This window comes from Trichosurus vulpecula, chromosome 3 (assembly GCF_011100635.1).
Source record: "Trichosurus vulpecula isolate mTriVul1 chromosome 3, mTriVul1.pri, whole genome shotgun sequence".
Classification (NCBI taxonomy): Eukaryota; Metazoa; Chordata; class Mammalia; order Diprotodontia; family Phalangeridae; genus Trichosurus; species Trichosurus vulpecula.
Genome location: NC_050575.1, coordinates 287,986,538 through 288,005,482, shown reverse-complemented (window position 1 = coordinate 288,005,482; position 18,945 = coordinate 287,986,538). Strand labels below are relative to the sequence as shown.

General features: G+C 36.1%; 1 protein-coding gene across 6 annotated transcripts in view; it reads left to right on the top strand.

Annotated features, from left to right (window-relative positions):
* BCL2L11 (BCL2 like 11) overlaps positions 1–18,945 on the top strand; it is a 52,936-nt gene that overhangs the window by 24,596 nt on the left and 9,395 nt on the right. For all 6 annotated transcript variants that reach the window (XM_036750805.1, XM_036750810.1, XM_036750809.1 and 3 more), the window contains one exon: positions 4,574–4,683. In XM_036750805.1, the coding sequence (XP_036606700.1) occupies positions 4,574–4,683 (110 nt within the window). The remainder of the gene's footprint in view (positions 1–4,573; positions 4,684–18,945) is intronic.

The window sequence follows — 18,945 nt, the reverse complement described above, 5'->3', positions numbered from 1 at the left end:
ATAGCATCTCTTTTCAAAACTTTCCTTATTCCTGGGTCTACTGTTTTTGTTTCTTCTTATGTCAATCTTACAGAGTTTGTAAGCTTGAACTTAAAGAGTTCATGAGCACATGAAAAACCTACGGCTATTTTTCCTAAACGTCACTTTCTACTTTAATGTACTTTACACTTTTCCAAAATTTCCTTATTTACCAGATTGGGCAAGTTGGGCGTGGATGATCCCTAAGTCCCCCTTCCAGTATTCATCTTTTAGGTCAGGGCTGTCCAACCTTATTTTTTTATTGAAACAATAGTCAATATATTTTGATTTGCCATTTTAGCAAAGGCTCTGCAGTAGCTTGGCTTCATTTACTAAAGCATTTATGTAAATTTCTATGCTTTATAGGCGGGCCACATAAATCGCACTGCGGGCTGCATTTTGGACAGCTCTGTTTTAGGTTATAAGAAATAGTTTATAAATCCGTAAGGAACCTTAGAGTTCAGTCTAGTTCAATTCACTTACTTTTTATAATTGAAGAAACTTGGGCCCAGAGAGAGAGAGAGAGAGAGTCAGTGTTTTGCCCAAAGGTCAGGTACATATAACAGAACTTAAATTTGAATTTAGGTCCTATTATTGTTGGATGTAGATACTTCTCTAAATTTATACATAGTGACTCCCTGGTTATTTGCAACTTTTTATAAACTAACTTGTGATATTAACTGCCTGATTTTATAATGTTTCCAATTATAAATTAGACTAGTCTTTACAAAACAACACATTTAAATAACATTTTTGAATAGAAATTCAAAATGGTTTCACTAGGGTCTAGAGAAGCAGACTAGGCAGTACCTTCCCTATCTGTGCCCACGTGGAGTTTATAATTTAATTAAAACATAATGAATGCCAGAAGGAAGAAAAAGATACATATGTACAAAAATATTTGTAACAACTCTTTTCACGGTGGTCAAAAATTGGATACAAGGGGATGTAACAGTAGCTAAACAAACTGTAGAATGTGAATGGAATCTTATTGTACCATTTAAAAAATGATGAAATGGACAGTTTCAGAGGAAACTGGGAAGATTTCTATGAACTGATGCGGAGCGAAGTGAACAGAACTTAATAGAACAATATATGCAGTAATCACAATATCATAGAGAAACACAACTTTGACGGACTTGAGCTCTTATCCACACAGTGATAAGCCACAAGTCCAAAGGAATAAAGATCAAACACACTACTCACCTCCTGACCCAAGGGGTTGTACTTAAAGTGCAGAAAAAGATGTACAGTTTCAGGTATGGCTACTGCGGGAATTGGTTTCACTGGTCTAGGCAACTGTACATTGAGGGCTTCATTTGCTGGTGGGATGGAAATGAGGACAAATTAATTTTTTTAAAGAAAAAATAAAAAGACTTTTTAAAAAAAGGGTTTAATGCATATGCATGTTAAACATTTGTCAAACCAGCCCATGATTTTTGCTCTTTCATACCTATTTTACAAATTTTGTTAGCATACTTTTTCCTTTGTACTGTGGCTCAGTCTTTTATAGGCAATGTAAGTAACAATATTAAGAGAGATATTATGTAGCATATAATATGGAGGAACCAGTGGTTGACTGACATAAGAATTCTAGAAAGAACAGTAATGATTCTGGCATAGCAGTATTTTGGCTATATTTATAAAGGATTTGAACACCTGGAAAGGAAGTGAACCGGTCAGGTCATTTGTTTTATATTTCTGCTATGAAGTTTTCTATCAGGTCTCTTTTTTAGTGGTAACTGGTCTTTGCAAATAAAAGTTAATATCTTTAGGTTTATAAGGTGTACTTGATGATAATAAGTGACCTTTAATTTACTTGAATTTAGCACAACCCAAATGACTTCAATCTAAATGTTTCCTTCGGGGCAGCGAGGTGGTGCAGTGAGTCGAGCACCAGCCTTGGAGTCAGGAGGACCTGAGTTCAAATGTGGCCTCAGACACTTGACATGTTTATTAGCTGTGTGACCTTGGGCAAGTCACTTAACCCCAATTACCCTGCCTTCCACCCACCAAAAAAAAAAAGTTTCCTTCCTTAAATCTTATTGACATGCCGAAATTTCCTTAAGGATTTTTTTCTATTGTTTTTTTTTTTAAACATTTTCTACAAATATATGTGAGTGGTTTATTTTGATTTGTCTTTTATCCCTATTTTTGAACGTATTTGTCATCTCAGGGTAGATATCCTATCCATTTGTACAGATCACAACCTTTCCAGGCCTCTTTATCCAGTATAATTCTCACTCATATCCTCCTATAAATCAACTTAATTCAGTAAGCATCCATTAAGTGCCTGCTATGTTTTTGGCACTTCTCAACACTGGAGGTGCAAAGACAAAAACAAAATAATCTCTACCCAAAGGAGCTATTTTAGAAGACTTTCCCAAGTCTTTAACCTGCTTGATGCTATTTTAGACCAATATTCCAATATTATAGTTCACCCAATAATCATATATTTTTCTCCTACTTTGGATATTACCATTATATAGTAATTATAATAAGTCTTAGCAAGCCTGAACATAATGATAAAAATAGATTTTGAATGTTATATATAGCACTTTGAAATAAGACAGCTATATTTTTACATGAAACATAAAAATTCCTGAGAAAATAAGTTCATTTCCCCCCAATGTTTCGTATAGTAACGATAGCTAGCATTTATATAGGGCTCTAAGGTTTGTGAAGCACTTTACATATGGTAGCTCACTGTCATTTTTTCTCCTAATATTTTCAAGTCTAATTATATGGTAATGCACCTTGGACAATCATGGTCTTTCTGAAATGGGAATTGTTTGAGTATTTTTAACTTTTGCTATTTTAGTCCCTGAAGTTTGAAAAGTTAAAACTGACAATTAGTAGGCAGTATTCTAATCTAGATATAGGGGGTAGTGGTATGTTAGACTTTCTGGGTTTCTGGCTATTAATGTTAGGTATCTTCAGACCTTAGATAAGATGTCATGTTGGCATTATCTTTTTCTATGTTTTTTTTTAACATGATTCTAAATGTGAGAAAGGGGCTTAGAGACCATGTAGTTCAACTCTCTCATTTTACAGGTGAGAAAGCTATAGGTAGTAAATGTCAGGTGGAGTTTGGACCCAGGTTCTCTGATTCCAGAGCCTGTGCTTTCAGTCAGTATTTATTTTGAATGCTCCATAAAGGGGATTGAAAGGAAAGGTAAAAGTGATTTTCTTTAGAAATTATATACCGTGTAAATCAGTGCCGACACATGACATTCTGGATCATCTTGTTACTGTACTTGTCAATACTTTTAAGATTTGAATACTTTGCAGTGATGAGAACTCATGTTTCCTAATTGGTCTCTTTTTATAAGTGAGTTATGTAGATCATGACAAGAAAAGCAATAAAAACCAGGAATCCTGAATTTTTTGCCTAAACTTGTTACAAGATTCTCTTGTAACATTTTTTTAAAAATCTATGCTATATGAGAAGAGCATTATGTCTTGTGTGTAGGGGGATATGTTAGTGACTCACATTTGGGTTCTTCCCCACTTTTTGGCTGCTACATAGCTTTTAATGTTTTCATTAACAAATGAATAAATTTACTCGGTATAAATGTCAGTGACAGCTTAATGAAAGGTCTAACTTCCCTCTTTTCTGTCCTTTGAAAAATGACTTTGCTCTTGTACCCAATGTGTATGGTATTTTGTACAACTGAATGAATGCTTATCAACTTCTTTAAATTATGTAGACAAAACATAAAATTAAATTGTTTTCATTGAGTCCACAGTAGCATTGGCAAAGACTACATGCTTTCTATACCTAAGCACCAATACTGTGATCTTATTCCATATCAATTCCCTCATACTTATTCTATTTATTATCAGAACCCAAACCATTAAAAAAAAAAAGGAATGGTACTCCTAAGTGGAAGAGGAATACTAAATTGGTTTCTCAGTTCTAGTCCCAGCCTTATTTATTATTTGTCTGAGCAAATCGCTCTAAGTTTCTGAGCCTTAGTTATTATACTCCAGATATAAAATGGGGATAAGGTACTATTGTAAATTTCTAATGAAAAAATATAAATGAAAGCATATTAAAATCTGTAAAATGGGTTTTGAATGTATTAATATTATTATTACTCATAGAACTTTAAAATAGAATGGCAATTTATTCCAATGAGGAGATCTATATGAAACTTAAAAATTCCCAGGAAACTCTGTTTATTTCTTTGCCAATATTATAGTGACTTTTAAAATCTTTCAATGTTGTTCAAGTGTAATTAAATGGTAACACACTTTGGATAGTAATAGTCTTTCTAAAATGAGAAGCCTGTGAGAATGTGAGAATAACTTTTGTTATTTCAAACCTGAGTTGTGAAACATTAAAACAGATGATCTGTAGCCCTTCTGTATGAACCTAAGTTATGTAATAGGTAGTAACATATTAGTTTTTCTTTCTGGCACTCTGGTCATTAATATTAGGTGTCTTAAGGCCTTGGGTAAGATGGCATGTTAGCATTCTCTTTTGTTTTTGTATCTTTTTTAATACATATCTTAGAAAATGTCAAACTAATGTTTTTTTGTTCTGAAACAGCTTCCATGAGGCAGTCTCAATCAATACCTGCAGACATGCGGCCAGAAATTTGGATTGCACAAGAATTGAGACGTATTGGAGATGAGTTTAATGCTTCTTATCCAAGAAGGGTAACTTAAATTTTCTTTATTCTTTTTGCTTAACGGCCTTGTTTCTTAAATATATACCCTTTTATTTCTTTATTTCCTCCTATGTATGTATTCTATCACTGAATTTAAATTAATTAACAATATTTTAAATACATTTGGAGATGACAAGTTTTATTTTTATGAACAATAGTATTATTCAAGAAATTTACATCAAAATAGTTACAGTTTTTTTTGTTGGTTTTGGGGAGGAGGGGTTGGTGAAAAATTTATAGAAGGTTGCAGTGCCATAACACTTGTGTAACTTTTCAGATTTTAAAATAGTTTAGGCCAAAATTAAGAGAATTTAAACTATTGCAGTCTTAGTCAACTAAAAGGACTGACTACAAATAAAATTTCAAAACTTTAAATACACGCCTTAGCTACTTGAACAACATAACCTTAGCTGTTAGGTTTGTATAATTATTTTTTATATAAGACATGAAAATGGAAGACAGCATTTTTAGCCCAGGTGCCATTTAGAAATACTACTCCTGTCATGCTAGTTTAGTTGAAAGTGAACTAGGCCAGTGACTTTACTGATTTTCTGTGATGTGATTTTCTTAAGTATTATTAGTTTTCATAGTGCTTTCACAATTGACGAGAATGCCCATGATTTTACTTAATATATGGAATTTCATTTTTTTTAAAATTGTAGGCATTTAATGTAGAGGCAGCTTTGTGGATTAAAACTATTAATATGAATTTTAATTTTTTGTTGATCTCATTTATAATTATAATCAGTCATTTATAATCTTATTTATAAGGATTGTGTTGCTGTGAATAATAATTGTATCCTGTATTAATGATCTGTAGAATCAGATGGATAGAGTTGGAAGGAACGTTTGATTACAATTCATCTAGTTCCTTTTTAGATGAAAAACTTGGGCCTTAGAGTGATCACATGACTTACTGCCCAAGGTCACATGGCTAATTAGTGTTAAAGCAGAAATTTTAACCACATTCCTAATCTTAGTATATATATTCTTTCATGGTAGTACTTTCAGTCAGCCTTTTTTCCTAAAGCAAAATTTTATGTAGTATGAAGTAGGCAGGTATTTTCTGTAGTGTTATCTAAGGAAAAATACATAGGCTTTGTAAAAACTATTCATATGATACTTCATTTTTCTGTCATTTCTAATCCTTTGCTGTGTTAAGATCATAATTGGGTTTCCTACATATGTTAACTGATCTTTTAAAAATAGCTTTCTCTGAAGAATAATTTCAATTAGTATTTAGTATGGTCCAATAGTTACATTTTAAAAATTTGAATGTTTTTGATTATAAATTAACTATCATGGAGTAGGTATAAATGTTGGTATAAAGTATAAAGGTATACTGTTGATATTTTATTTTCAGATTTCAGTTTTCCTGTTCCTTTATTCACGTTTTCTTATTAGTTTAGATTGTCTCATAGTTTTCCAGACTAATAGAAAAAGCTCTCTTTTACTTAGTGTTGCTCTTTATAATTTGTATTCTGTTATAGGCTTCTCTATAATGGATTTTTTTACCCCATTTATGTAAGGTCTAAATTATTTGAGGGATTGTACAGATTGGTTCTTAATATTTTTTGTGCTATGGACAACTTTAGGGTGGGTGTCAAGCCACTGACTCTCTTCTCTGAATAGTGTTTTTAAATGCATACAATAAAATACAGAGGATTACAAAGGAATCCAAATATATCCAAATATAGTTATTGAAATATTTTAAAAAAACCAAACTGTGTAAAAACCCTTTGATAAGAAATAAAACATCTTTAATGTAGTTATCTCTAGGGTTAGGGGCTTGTCTTTGATAACATTCTTAGATAACAAGGCCTGGAAGAGAAAAGCAGAGGCAGACTCCTACCAAGACTTCTCTTCAGTTTGGATCTATAGTTGTAAAATTTTATTGGGTAGTTTAAAATTTTTGCTTTAGGACTTAGTGTACTACATGTTCCTTGACTTTTTTCCCTGAAAATATTGCTGCATAGGGTGTTTCATTTATTAAAGGATCTTAGAGCTGTTTATAGAGTACCAGAACAACACCATTGGAACCAATTGGAAAAGGAGTACAATGTATATTGTATATTGTCACCTTATTTACTTAACTTACATGCAGAGTACATTATGTTAAATGCCAGGCTAGACAAGTCAGAAGCTAGAATTAAGGTTGCCAGGAGAAATATCAACCATCTCAGACAATATCATTGTGATGGCAAAAGTGGCCATTAAGGTGGCAGAAAGTGAAGAATTAAGCCTCTTGATGAGGGTAAAAGAGGAGAGTGTAAAAGCTGACTTGAAGCTTAACATCAAGAAAACTAAGATCCTGGCAACTGGACCCATCACTTCCTGGCAAATAGAGAAGAAATGAGAGTAGTGTCAGATTTTATCTTGGGCTCAAAGATTACTACAGGCAGCTTCTGCAGCCATGAAATTAAAAGATGCTTCCTCCTTGGAACGAAAGCTATGGCAAATCTGGACAGCATGCTGAAAAGCAGAGACATCACATTGCTAGCAAAGGTCCTTATAGTCAAAGCTATGATTTTTGCAGTAGCAATGTATGGCTGTGAGAGTTAAAGACTATAAAGAAAGCTGAGTGCCACAGAAATCACAGTGTTTTTATTCACATTTTGGTGCTAGAGAAGACTTTTGAGGGTCCTTTGGACAGCAAGCTCAAATCAGTCAATACTTAAAGAAATTAATTCAGATTATTTATTGGAGTGTCAGATACTGAAGCTGAAGCTTAAATACTTGGGCCACATAATATAAGAAAATAGGACTTATTGGAAAAGACCCCGATGTTTGGAACGATTGAAGGCAAAAGGAAAAGGGGACAGTAGAAGATGAGGTAGATAGTGTCATAGAAACAACAAACATGAACTTGGACAGACTTTGGGAGATAGTGGAGGATGATATAAGGGTCTGGAATGCTATGATCCAGGGGAGTCAGAAGGAGTCCTACACTACTGAACAACAACAAATTATTACGTAATTTAAACCTCACATATTAATCATATCTTAGTCAAATGTGGCTTTTTTACACCAAAGACCTGTCAACACACATCTCCCAGAAATTGTCACACTAGTTTATGGAATCAATTTCAGTAGCTGAAAGGAGCAGATATGAGTAACACTGCGTTATTACAGATCATTCTTCTTGACTTATTCTACATTGCAACTAAATTGTCTTATTTACTGTTTCTCTTAATGAGAAACAGTACATTTTTCTACGGCTGTCCCCCCATACCTGAAATGTATTTCCTCTTCTCCATCTCTTACTATCCATAGTTTACTTTGAGTTTCAACTACACTGCCACCTTCTATATGACAACTTTTCCTCATCTCCCTAACTCCTCTTGCCCTCCTCTGCCTTCTCCTCAAGAAGATTTCACTTTTGTTTTTGAATTGCCCATGCCTAGTAAAGAGTAAGCATTTAATAAGTGTTTGTTGGTTGATCATTGAGAATGTAACCATACCATTTTAAGTATTTTTCTGTTGGTTTAAAAGACCTCCCATTCTAATGGGAATGAAGAAAAAAGTTTAATGTTTTGTGATATGAACACTAGTTGAAAAACAGACATAATAATGTAAAATTTCAGATATGGCGTAAGGGTAGGAGATTTAAAAATGTTAACTGAATTAGCGCCTTTTTTGAGACTTCAAAAGGACCATTTAGGTGCTTGTTAGTTTGTCAGATCATCCACTCCAACTTGGAGTAGGATTGGGGAGAGGCAGGATTCAGGAGGAACAATTAGGAGGTTATTAAGGAAGTTCAGGAGAGGGGATGAGAACCAAAATTAAAGTGGTGTGGTGGCCCTGAGAGTCAAAAAAAGGAGATGGCATACCCATTAAATTTAGTGGTGGCATTGACAAGACTTGGTAACTTATTGGGAGGTTAAGAAAACTTCCCTCCTTGGGCCCAGTGAGTAAGGCCCAGAGACAAGGTTGTACAGATTTGAGTCAGAATCATACATCAGGTCTTGAGTCTAAGTCCAGTGCACTTTCTTTTGCTCTGCCTCTCTTGGAATAGCATCTCTTGGCTTCTCTTCTCTTGGACTACAACTGAAGTCTTTCAGTCTATGTTATTCTTGAATGAAGTTATTAGTAAGAGTATTAATGTGTACATAATAGTCAGAACTAATTTTTAACTCTTGTATTTGATTCTCTTAACATATGCTACATCTGGGTGTACCCAAATGTGGGCCCAGATTTGTGCATTGGTGTGTGTTTAAATGGCTGATTGGGCACTCAGCTAAATGCAGCTGTGTTTATTCAAACCAAATGTGAATTCTCAGTTCAGACTTAGTGCAGGTGGTACACCTGCAGTGTTACTCATCCAGACATATGTCCATATGCACATTCAAATATGTAATCATTTCAGAAACATAAATGCATACATTTGATTGACAGTTCCAATCTTTTTTTCTTTGCGGGGGGGGGGGGGCGGGGAGGGTTTACTTCTTAGGGAGGAAATGAGCATGTATCTGAGATGAGGCTTAATTAGCATACAAAATAAATTTTCTTACAGCATCGTTAGAATGCTAGCTAACTGAACTCCAGAACAAAGTGACTTTGGGGTTGTGGTTAATTTACATTGCATTTTCGGTGAGCATTTTATCTGAGGTTGAGGTCTCTCAGAACAATGTGTTCTTGCCCTAAGACTAAATTTCATCTAATTTTGCCTGAGAGAGGAAATTAAGGCAAAGCATGGTTTCACAGGATTCCTTCAAATAGTGAAACTTGCCTGGTGAATTAGAAAGTTTATTTTACATACATTTCATTATATATGTAGTTTTCAGGAATATAATTTATCTTTAATAAAGCAAAGTATACCTTAATAAGCAAAATAATGGCACTCAAACTGTTATCTGCTTTTGGATTAGAAATGTCATTTATAAGCTTCATGAGACAGGGACCATTTTATCCTTTTTAATATTCACCTTTCCTTACCTATACTAGACTCTTGATTTGTGTTTATTTTTTGTTCGTCGGTGTTGTGCCATGACTATTTTAACTCTGCTCTTAAAAGGATCTTATAAATGGCGTTAGGATTACTTGAAATAATTTTACAAGGCTAAAATTAGTGTTATGTTCTGTGTGTTAACAGTAATGTCCTTTGTAGTATGATATTTAGACATTTGTGACAATACTATAAAGTACATTAGCTATAAATATTACTTGGTACACAATTAGTTTTAAGTGAGTATTTTATTAATATATAGTCCCCAAATGGCTAATATATGGTATTTAAATTTTTAATGCCAAAAAAATGTTTCTACTACAGAATATCATTGCCACTGTGTGGAAGTTTACAGAGAGGGTGTTTTCAATTGACAAATGCATCAGTCCTGTGAAAAATTTCAGAAAGGAAGGCAGAGCATCTGGGATACTGTGCAAATTAGAAGACTAGCAAATGAAACAACTAAGGAAAACATCAAACAATTCAGCACTGTTGTTAAAGAGTGATTATAAAAAAATTTTAAATATTATGTAGAAAATAACCATAACTTGTTTAAATGTTTATCATTTATCTTACACAGTTTTTGAACAATAGTGTTAAGTTTTTGAGCCAATTTATAAATTTTAATGGAGAAGCCCAAGTAGTAAATATGTCCTCAATATGGGAATTTTCACAGGCTGGAAACGTGTCATAGTTCCAAATGACCTTGTACAAGTCACTTGTACAAGGGGTACATTTGGGGCTCCATTTCTTTATCTGTCAAAAGTATTGGACTAAATCTTTAAGATCCCTTTTAGCTCAAAAAATGCCATAAAAGTCTAGCTATTACAGTTCAAAGGGTGTTGGTATTGATATGTTAAATTTATATGGTACCTAATGGTTAAAAAATATTTTGCATTCTTTATTTCATTTGATCTTTCCATGAAGAGGGTTGTACAAACATTATTCCTGTTTTAGAGATGAGAAAACTAAGGCTTAGTGGTTTGATGATCTAATGTAGGGGTGGGGAACCCAAGGACGTGGAGGCCACATGTGTCTTTGGGTGTGGCCTTTTGACTGAACCCAAGTTTTACGAAACAATTTTTTTATTAAAGGGATTTGTTCTGTGAAGTTTGGATTCAGTCAAAGGGCTGCACTTGAGGACTTAGAGGGCCACATGTGGCCTTGAGGTTGCAGCTTCCCCACCTCTGGTAAGGTATCATTACTAAGATTTGAATCCAGGTCTTCAAATTCATTTTTCTTTTCATTATTTACACTATGCTGCCCCACAGAAAAGTAAACCACCAAAGCAATAGTAGATGTAGCTATTGGGGGGAAAGATAGCAGTCTCATTAGTAATCCTCAGACCTCATAGTGGCCAACAGTTTGGGACTCCTCATTTAACAAACCTGTAACCAGACCTGTTACTCAGTAACCAAACTGATTCAGATTTCATTTTGTGTCCCTTTCTAACCTAGAAGTTTAGTTGAGCTAAGAAATGGCCTAAAGTTTAGCAAGGAGAAGAAACTGAGAACATGGATAATCAACCTGTGATTAATTGAATTCAAGTTGGGTGTTTGTTTTCTATACAAGTCAAGTTTTCCCACAGGTGGTGCTATTTGCTGCCATTTTGTTGTTGTGGTGGTGGTGGTAGTGGTAGTGGTGGTGGTGGTGTTAACTTGCCTTCTAAGGCAGGGAAATAGCTGTTATTCCATTGGACTTGATGGTACAGAACAGTTTTTTTTTTTTGGCAGCTTTCTGAATTAAAAGAAAGTCCCTAGAGACCTATCTCAGTCTGCACGAGTCTTGCTTAGATGAAGGAAGTAAACTTATGCAGGAGGGATTTGGCTTTTATAACTTGAAAATTGGCCTTTAAGAAATCCTTCTGAGGTAGATGTTCAATTCCAGTTTAAATGCTTCTAAACTGGAATTGCAACATCTACCTCAGAAAGATTTCTTAAAGGCCATTTCCAGCTTAGAAGTATTTATACTTTAAGTAATCCCCAAGGATTTGAATCCTTAACTTCATAATTATGTATATATGTGTCACTCTTTGAGGCCAATGTGTTATCTTAAATGATTGAGCACTTTCATATTATTTTCAGGCAGATACAATATTAATTATGCATATTTCCTTGATAGCTTGATAATAGACAGTGATTTAGATTAGCAGGTATTATTGAAATAATTGGCTGAACATTCTTGATGTTGAAGCTGATTCTTGCTCTTGAGACTCTGTCAAGCTTGGTCTTCATTTCAGAATTTTTTGGAGGGTTACGTATCCTCTTGAGGCTTCCACCAGGGGAATGTTGAAACAAGCAAGCTGGATGTTCTCCATGTGTCCTTATGCTAAGAGAGTGCTGGGCTAGTAATTGTAGCTACAAAATGTCATTGGGAGCAGCAAGATAGACTGAATTTTTGGCAAGATGCCCAATAAAAATTCAAGCTCAAAACCTATCACCACACACATAATTTGAGACAAAACAATTCAGCCCTATGACACACTTTTGGTCACCTATCTAGGATGTGGGGTGGGGAGTAGAGTGATTAGAGGAGGAGCAGAGAATAGATTCAGTGTAGAAGACCTTATACATAGTGTAAAAGGCATTGGTAGGTAGGAAAATGTGGTTCTCTGATAGGGAAAGCCATAAGTTGTGAGAATGGATATTAAAAATGTGCAGTCACTGCTTTGTTTCTCCTCAAATACCTGTTCCACATCCCTCTCCCTGCCAGCGTCTCTCTTGACTTGGAAGTCTTTCCTGTTAAAACTTCTTTGGGTATTATTCTTGGATATTGTGGCAGCTAGCACATTTGGGAGACTGACTGACCAAGTGTTCAACTATAGTAGGTGAAAGCAGTGATACAGCAAATATTTATTGCCCTATCAATTGATGGAAAGGGGAAAAAACCCAAAATAGTCATCTGAAATATACCACAGACTACTTGAATTGCAAGAAGAAATAGATGAGTTTGGAAAACAGCATAAGTCCTAGCATGGAGGCATTATATAGTAGTGGTAGGGGACTGAAGTAATCCAGACATTCCCAGATGCCAAATCTTGTCCTTTCTACCTCCATAACATGTTTTGCATCCATTCCCTAGCATCTATCCACAGAGCCACTAACATGGTTCTGGCCCTCATCATCTCTCACTCGGACTGTTGTAGTAGCCTCCTCACTTTGACTCTACCTTCTCCAATTAATCCTTCACACATCTGCCAAACTGATTTTCTTAAAGCTTAAGCCTGGCCATGCTACACCAGTAACTCCAGTGGCTGGTTCCTTGTTACATCCAAGGTCAGATATAAATTACTTTGGCATTTAAAACTCTTTACAGCCTGAGTTCAATCTACCTTTCTAGCCTTACTGCACATGATTCCATTCTGTACCTCTTTGTGATCCAATCTTAACTGTCCTCGAACATTCTTTATTTCGTGCCTCCATGACTTTGGGAATAAGGGAAGGGAACAAACATTTATAGAGTGCCGACTACGTTCCAGGCACTGTGCTATGTGCTTTACAGATACCATATTTGATTCTCCTACAATCCTGTGAGGGAGGTGCTATTATCACCCCCATTTTATAGATAAGGAAGAGGGCCATTAAGTGATTTTCTTAGGGTTACATAGCTAGTGTCTGCAGCTGCTTCTGAACTCAGGTCTTTCTGACTGTAGGCCCTGGCACTCTATGGACTGTACCACCAGCTGCCCTAGTGTTCTTGCCCCCGTTGACTGGATATCCTAAGTGACATGCTCTCAGAAGTACTACTTATCTTTGGTGCTCTGCTCCAGTATCACCTTCTATGTGAGGTCTTTCCTAACTCAACGCTTGCCCCAGTTACCTTATATCTTTTTTGTTTTCATTTTCATATACTGATATGTATACATGTTGCCTCTGCCAGATAGACTTTAAAGTGTTTGAAGGCAGGGACTGGCACCGTCTGTGCCTTTGCATTTGCTGACCTTAACACCTGATTAACACATACCAGACACTTACTGTTCATTGATTGTTAATGATTTTTTGACTTGCCTTCGTGGTCCATTAAGCATCCCAGTAACATGCAAGGTTCTGTACATTGGATAGAAAATGCTCAGATGGGAACAAAAGTTATCTCTGCCCTTAGGGAGCTTGTGTCACAGGGTAGTCTGAGGAATCCCACAATGGAGACCCTGACCTGGCTGGGAGATCACAGGCTTAGCTGGGAGTAGGGGAGTGGCACGAAAGTTGAGCCTTGAAGGAAGTAGTTTAGGGACATTTTGTGCACAGGACCATAACCTGTGCAAAAGCAGGGAGGCAGGAGAAAACAGTGAATTCAGAAAATAGCACTTTGACCAACTTGGCCCTAATAACATTTCATGAAGAGGGGATCTTAGTAAGTAATTCTAGAAGTATAGACTGGAGCTAAATTTTTATGGGCTTTTCATGTCAAGGGGGGGGGGATCTAATCAGGGAGCCAGTAAAGTTTTTTGAGCAAGGATGTAACAGACCTGTGTTTTTAGGAAGATGATTTTGGCAACTGTGTTTCCAAAAAATAGATTAGCAAGGAGAAAGACTAGAAAGAGGGAGACTAATTAGGAAGTTATTATATTCCTTCAGAAAGTAGAACCTATAAGGGATCTGATTCTCCTAACCAACAGGGAGTTGGTTATAGGAGTGGGAATGAGAATCTTATGATTATTCCATCTTGGATTTTATGGTAGAGAAGGAAAGGAAAGCTGAATGTGCTTGGAACGTTCCCTAGGTTTTGGTAAATAATATTTCAAAGAGTTTTCAGAAAATATAGGAAAGGTTAGTCTAAAATTCTACAGGGAAGTCATTATGATGAGGAAAGGGGGAAGTTGTCTAAAAAGATCAATATTTATGTACAGGGAGACTGTTCAACCAAGTTAGATTTTCAAAAGAGACAGACATACAGAAGATGAAAGCAAGGACAGACAACAGGGAAATAGGAGGGCATGACACAGCCCTACAAAAGTAGTGTAAAAAAAAAAAGCTCAGAAAAAGGCAAAGCTTATTTGGAATGTAGACCCAAGACCACAACAAGGTATTTCTTAATTTTTAAACTATATTGGGGAAAAGGAGGCTCAGAGAAAGCATATAGGACTAATATTCAATTCTAATAACAGATGACAATAGGTATACCTCAAGTTGTATTTTGCTTCTGTTTTCTCTGTCAAGGAGAACAGATAGTGCTGTAGTAGTTGTTATGGATAGCTGGATTCAGAGCCAAGGCAAGCTGAAGAGTTGACAGTCTGACGTATCCTGGCTGTAGGACCCAGGGCAAATCACTTAAGTTTTAGTACTCTAGGCATCTCTTTGACTGTGAGCTGCAGACTAGCTTGCATTGGTAGAGCAAGTTTCCAATACCCACAAAATCACAAGTCTAGTACCTGCTCTGGGGCAAATGGATTGAAAAGAATATAGAACAAAAGTGGTTTTTTTTAACTTCCTACTTGGCTTCAGTTCCTCCCTTTCTGCCCTTGATTTTTTTCAAGTGACCTGACCCAGACCAACTATATCCCAGGGTAATTTAGTTCAATAAACACATTTATTAAGTACTTAGAATGTGCTAGGCACTGTGCTGGAATCTACTGAGAGGATACAGCAGTACACAGATGAGTAAATAGAAAGTATGTATACGATAAATGCAAAAAGTAAAAAGCATTAACAACTAGAGTAAATCAAGAAAGCCCTCCTAACATAGGTAACCCCTGAAATAATGAATAAAAGAAGTTAGTGTGCAGATAGGGATGAATTGTATTCAAGACATAAAGGGACCGTCTAGGACAAGACCAGGAGTCAGGAGATGAAGTGTGGGTTATAATAAGCCACATGTAGAATCTTAAAAAGGGTCTGTAGGATTTTCATGGCTTGGCCAAGAATAGTTGCTGTCTTTGTCAGAGGATGCTCTGACTCAATACTGATAAAAATCAGACATTGCTGAAGTGTGGTTATCTGGCTTTTTGCCTTATCATATAATAGACTGAGTTATGTAAGGGTAAGAACTGTGTTTTAGCTAATATCTTCAGCACCTTGTATAGTTCTCCACACACAAATATTTAATCATTTTGGAGAAGCATTTATTTTTTAAAACCACTCAACCTATTGAAAATCATTGCTAACTTTTTTAGAGGATAATATTAACATTATCAAATATAACATCAAAGAGCATCCCACTCTTTTTAAGAGCATTCTCTAGAGATGAGAGTAGAACTGATTTTGTCTTGCCATAACTTTGTATATGTAGAGTCAAACCTCTAAGAAGAGTTTAAGTGTTAGGGATCTCTCATTATCCCTCAGTAGCCATAATAATGATGGAGAAAGAGAAGCCAAAGAGAGTACGTAATATCCCCCCAAAAGCTTAATGCTGCCCTAATTAGAGTAAAAGATGTGGTGTGCAGAGTAAGGGAGGTGGAAGTTTTTTGTACTCTGCTCTGAGAAAAGCACATCTAGAATACTGGGCTCCACGGGGTGTTTTAGCTGAAGTATATCCAGAAGAATGTGATGAAGGTTATAAAAAGGGGCAGAGGCACATAGGGATCAGTTGGTGGGCCAGGGGATATTTAGCTTGTTCCTAGGGTACTGAAAGAAATAGTAGGTAGGATTGCTACACCACTGTTGACAGTCTTTGGAGAATGATGCAAAAGGTTGCTGGCAAAAGGAGACAAAAGAGTACGGTTTCAAATTTTGTCAAATTTCTAGAACATGACACTCAACAGTTGGTTAGTGAACATCCAGAAAACGAAGCAGAGATCACTATGAGCCAACATGGTTTTGTCAGAGTATTTCATGGTTCGGTTAAGCTTTTTTGTCATTGACTTGGATAGAGACATAGATGGCATGTTTTATCACCTTTGCTGTTTATGGAAAAGGTTGGAGGAATGTCTGACATGTTGGATGACCAAAAAACGATCCAAAAAGGTTTTGACAGGCCCTGGTACATTAAACCAAATCTAAGAAATCTAATGTTTTCTTGGGTTGTATTAAGAGAACTGTAGTGCATGGGTCTAGGAAGGTGGTGGTTTTTCTGCATTCTGCCCAAATTATGCAGCATCTAGCATTTAGGCTACCACCTTTTAGGAAGCATGTCTAGCAGCAGAAAGACTTGGGTTAGGGATGAACAAAAGGTGTCTTCAAGTCTCTTAAGGGTTGTCCGGTATAAGAAAGATTAGATTCTTCTAGTTTGGCTCCAAAAAACAGAACTGGGAGTAATATGGAGACATTTCAGGGATACAGATTTAGGCTTAATATAAAGAAATTTTTGTTGAAACATGTGCAAAAAGGTAACGAGCTTCCTTAGGAGGTTTCTTAATCATTGGAAGCCTTTATATAGGCCAAATAATGACTTGCTAAAGATTCCCAAGGGGTTATTTTTCATATACAAGTTGGACTAAATGGTCTCTGAAGTCTCTTCCAACTCATAGATTCTTTAATCCTGGGAGATAATACAAGTACTTTTTATCACTATTTTATAGATGAAGAGACTGAGGCCCAGAAGATCACAGGATTATAGCTCTAGAGCTTTTAATTCACTTGATGGTTATATTTAATTTTTACTGTCACAAGTCTGGTTATTAACCTAATTTTATTGTGAAACCAAGTTTCAGGATCTAAAATTTCTGTACGTTTAGCTTCTTTCCATGTTATGTTAATCTAGTTTTCGTAAGCATTTGTTCAGAGTTGTATGTCTACTTGATTCAGTGACCAACAGCAACAATTTTTTGTATGGGTGTGTGAGAATGTCTTAATGTATGTACTTTGAACACCTTTGAAAGAAAAGTTTTATTTATATGAAGGCTATACAAAATCCATAGTTGAGTGCCGTGACTGTCCCCATTGTTATCATGACTGGTTTGTAAAGAGCAGCTCAGTGTGTCAAGGCCTATTTTCTTGCCTAAGCACTTACTTCCCCGAATTGAGCTTTAGAACATTGTTTTGATTTGGTTATTTGGGCATAAATTCGTGTAGTGTAGTTAAGTTCCTGATATTTCATTGACCTCGTGTCAGTAACAAAGAAAACTAAATTAAACTTGGAAATGAGATATAGAGTGGGGAATGTTAGAATTAATAACTTTGCCTGTAAATGTACTGAGTTATTGGTTTTAGCAGTGTCCACTGTGGTAGCATTTCTGGAACAGCTCTAACACCAGTAATGTTTAATATTACTATCACATTGTCAATGCTTAAGGAGCATTAGAGTGGGAAAGCAGCAAATCCAACTCTCTTTCATGCCTCTTATTTATGATTTCCATGTTCCTGCTTTACACCCAACAAATCCCTCTTACTACTGCTATTTATTGATGGCTGCCTTCCAGGTACAAGTTCCAAGTAAATAACACAGGAGCCAATTAACCCTATTCTGGGGAGTTTCCCTTAACTCACCACAATGGAGCTGTGGATAAAGGGGTGGGGGTGGAGTGGAGTGCTGGGCTTTAGTCACCTGTTCATAAGGAGATAGATTTCTTAATTTTTAAGCAACAAATCTCCTAAAGAATTTCCCACCTTCTGAAGGCTTTTCAGAATGTAATGCTTTACTTCTTCAGAGAGACACAGAATAGTATGGTGGCATTTAGAGTTTGGATTTTCAGGCATTTCTTTGAGCCATTTTGACCAAGAACCTGCCTGCTCCATTCAGCTGAAACAGCACCAGATTTGTTATTAGTCAACCAAGCCATCATCTACCAATTTGTTTTAAAGTGTTGGCTCAAATCCTTCTTGGGGAAGTTAGCTCCCATGGTTAAACAATTTCAGTGCAGAGATTATTTCATTAGAATATGAAAAACTTTAGGGATTTATACTCTTGGTCTTTTTCTCCATCTGGCAGTATCTACTCGGATCAACCTCACTGATGTTCCAACTGACTTTAATTATGGCCCTGAGTTCCTAAAGATAAAAAGTGCATTGATCCAAAGTAGGGGTGAGTGTATTAGCTATACTCCTTAGGGAGGCAGCCAAATACAGTGGGAAGAGCACTGGATTTGGGTTTGAATTTTGGCTCTGCTAGTTATTACTTCTGTTTCCTTGGGCAAGTCACTTCATCTTTCTGAGGCCTTGTTTCCTCCTTTGTGAAGTGAAGAGATTGTTTTGTATGGCCTAAGGGTTCCTGCCAGCTCTTATTCTATAATCAGTAAGCTCCCATGTAGTTCCTTACAATAAGGGTGGCTAGTATTACTTCTGTAAAGAATTGAAGGACATCCCAGAGACTAGCCCGTTGCCACTAAATCAGTCGATCCAGAAACATTTATTGAGGTCCTCCTAAATACTCTGCTAGACCTGGGTTTATTACAGAAAAGTTGGGGAGAGGGCAGATGTATTAAAAATAGCCATA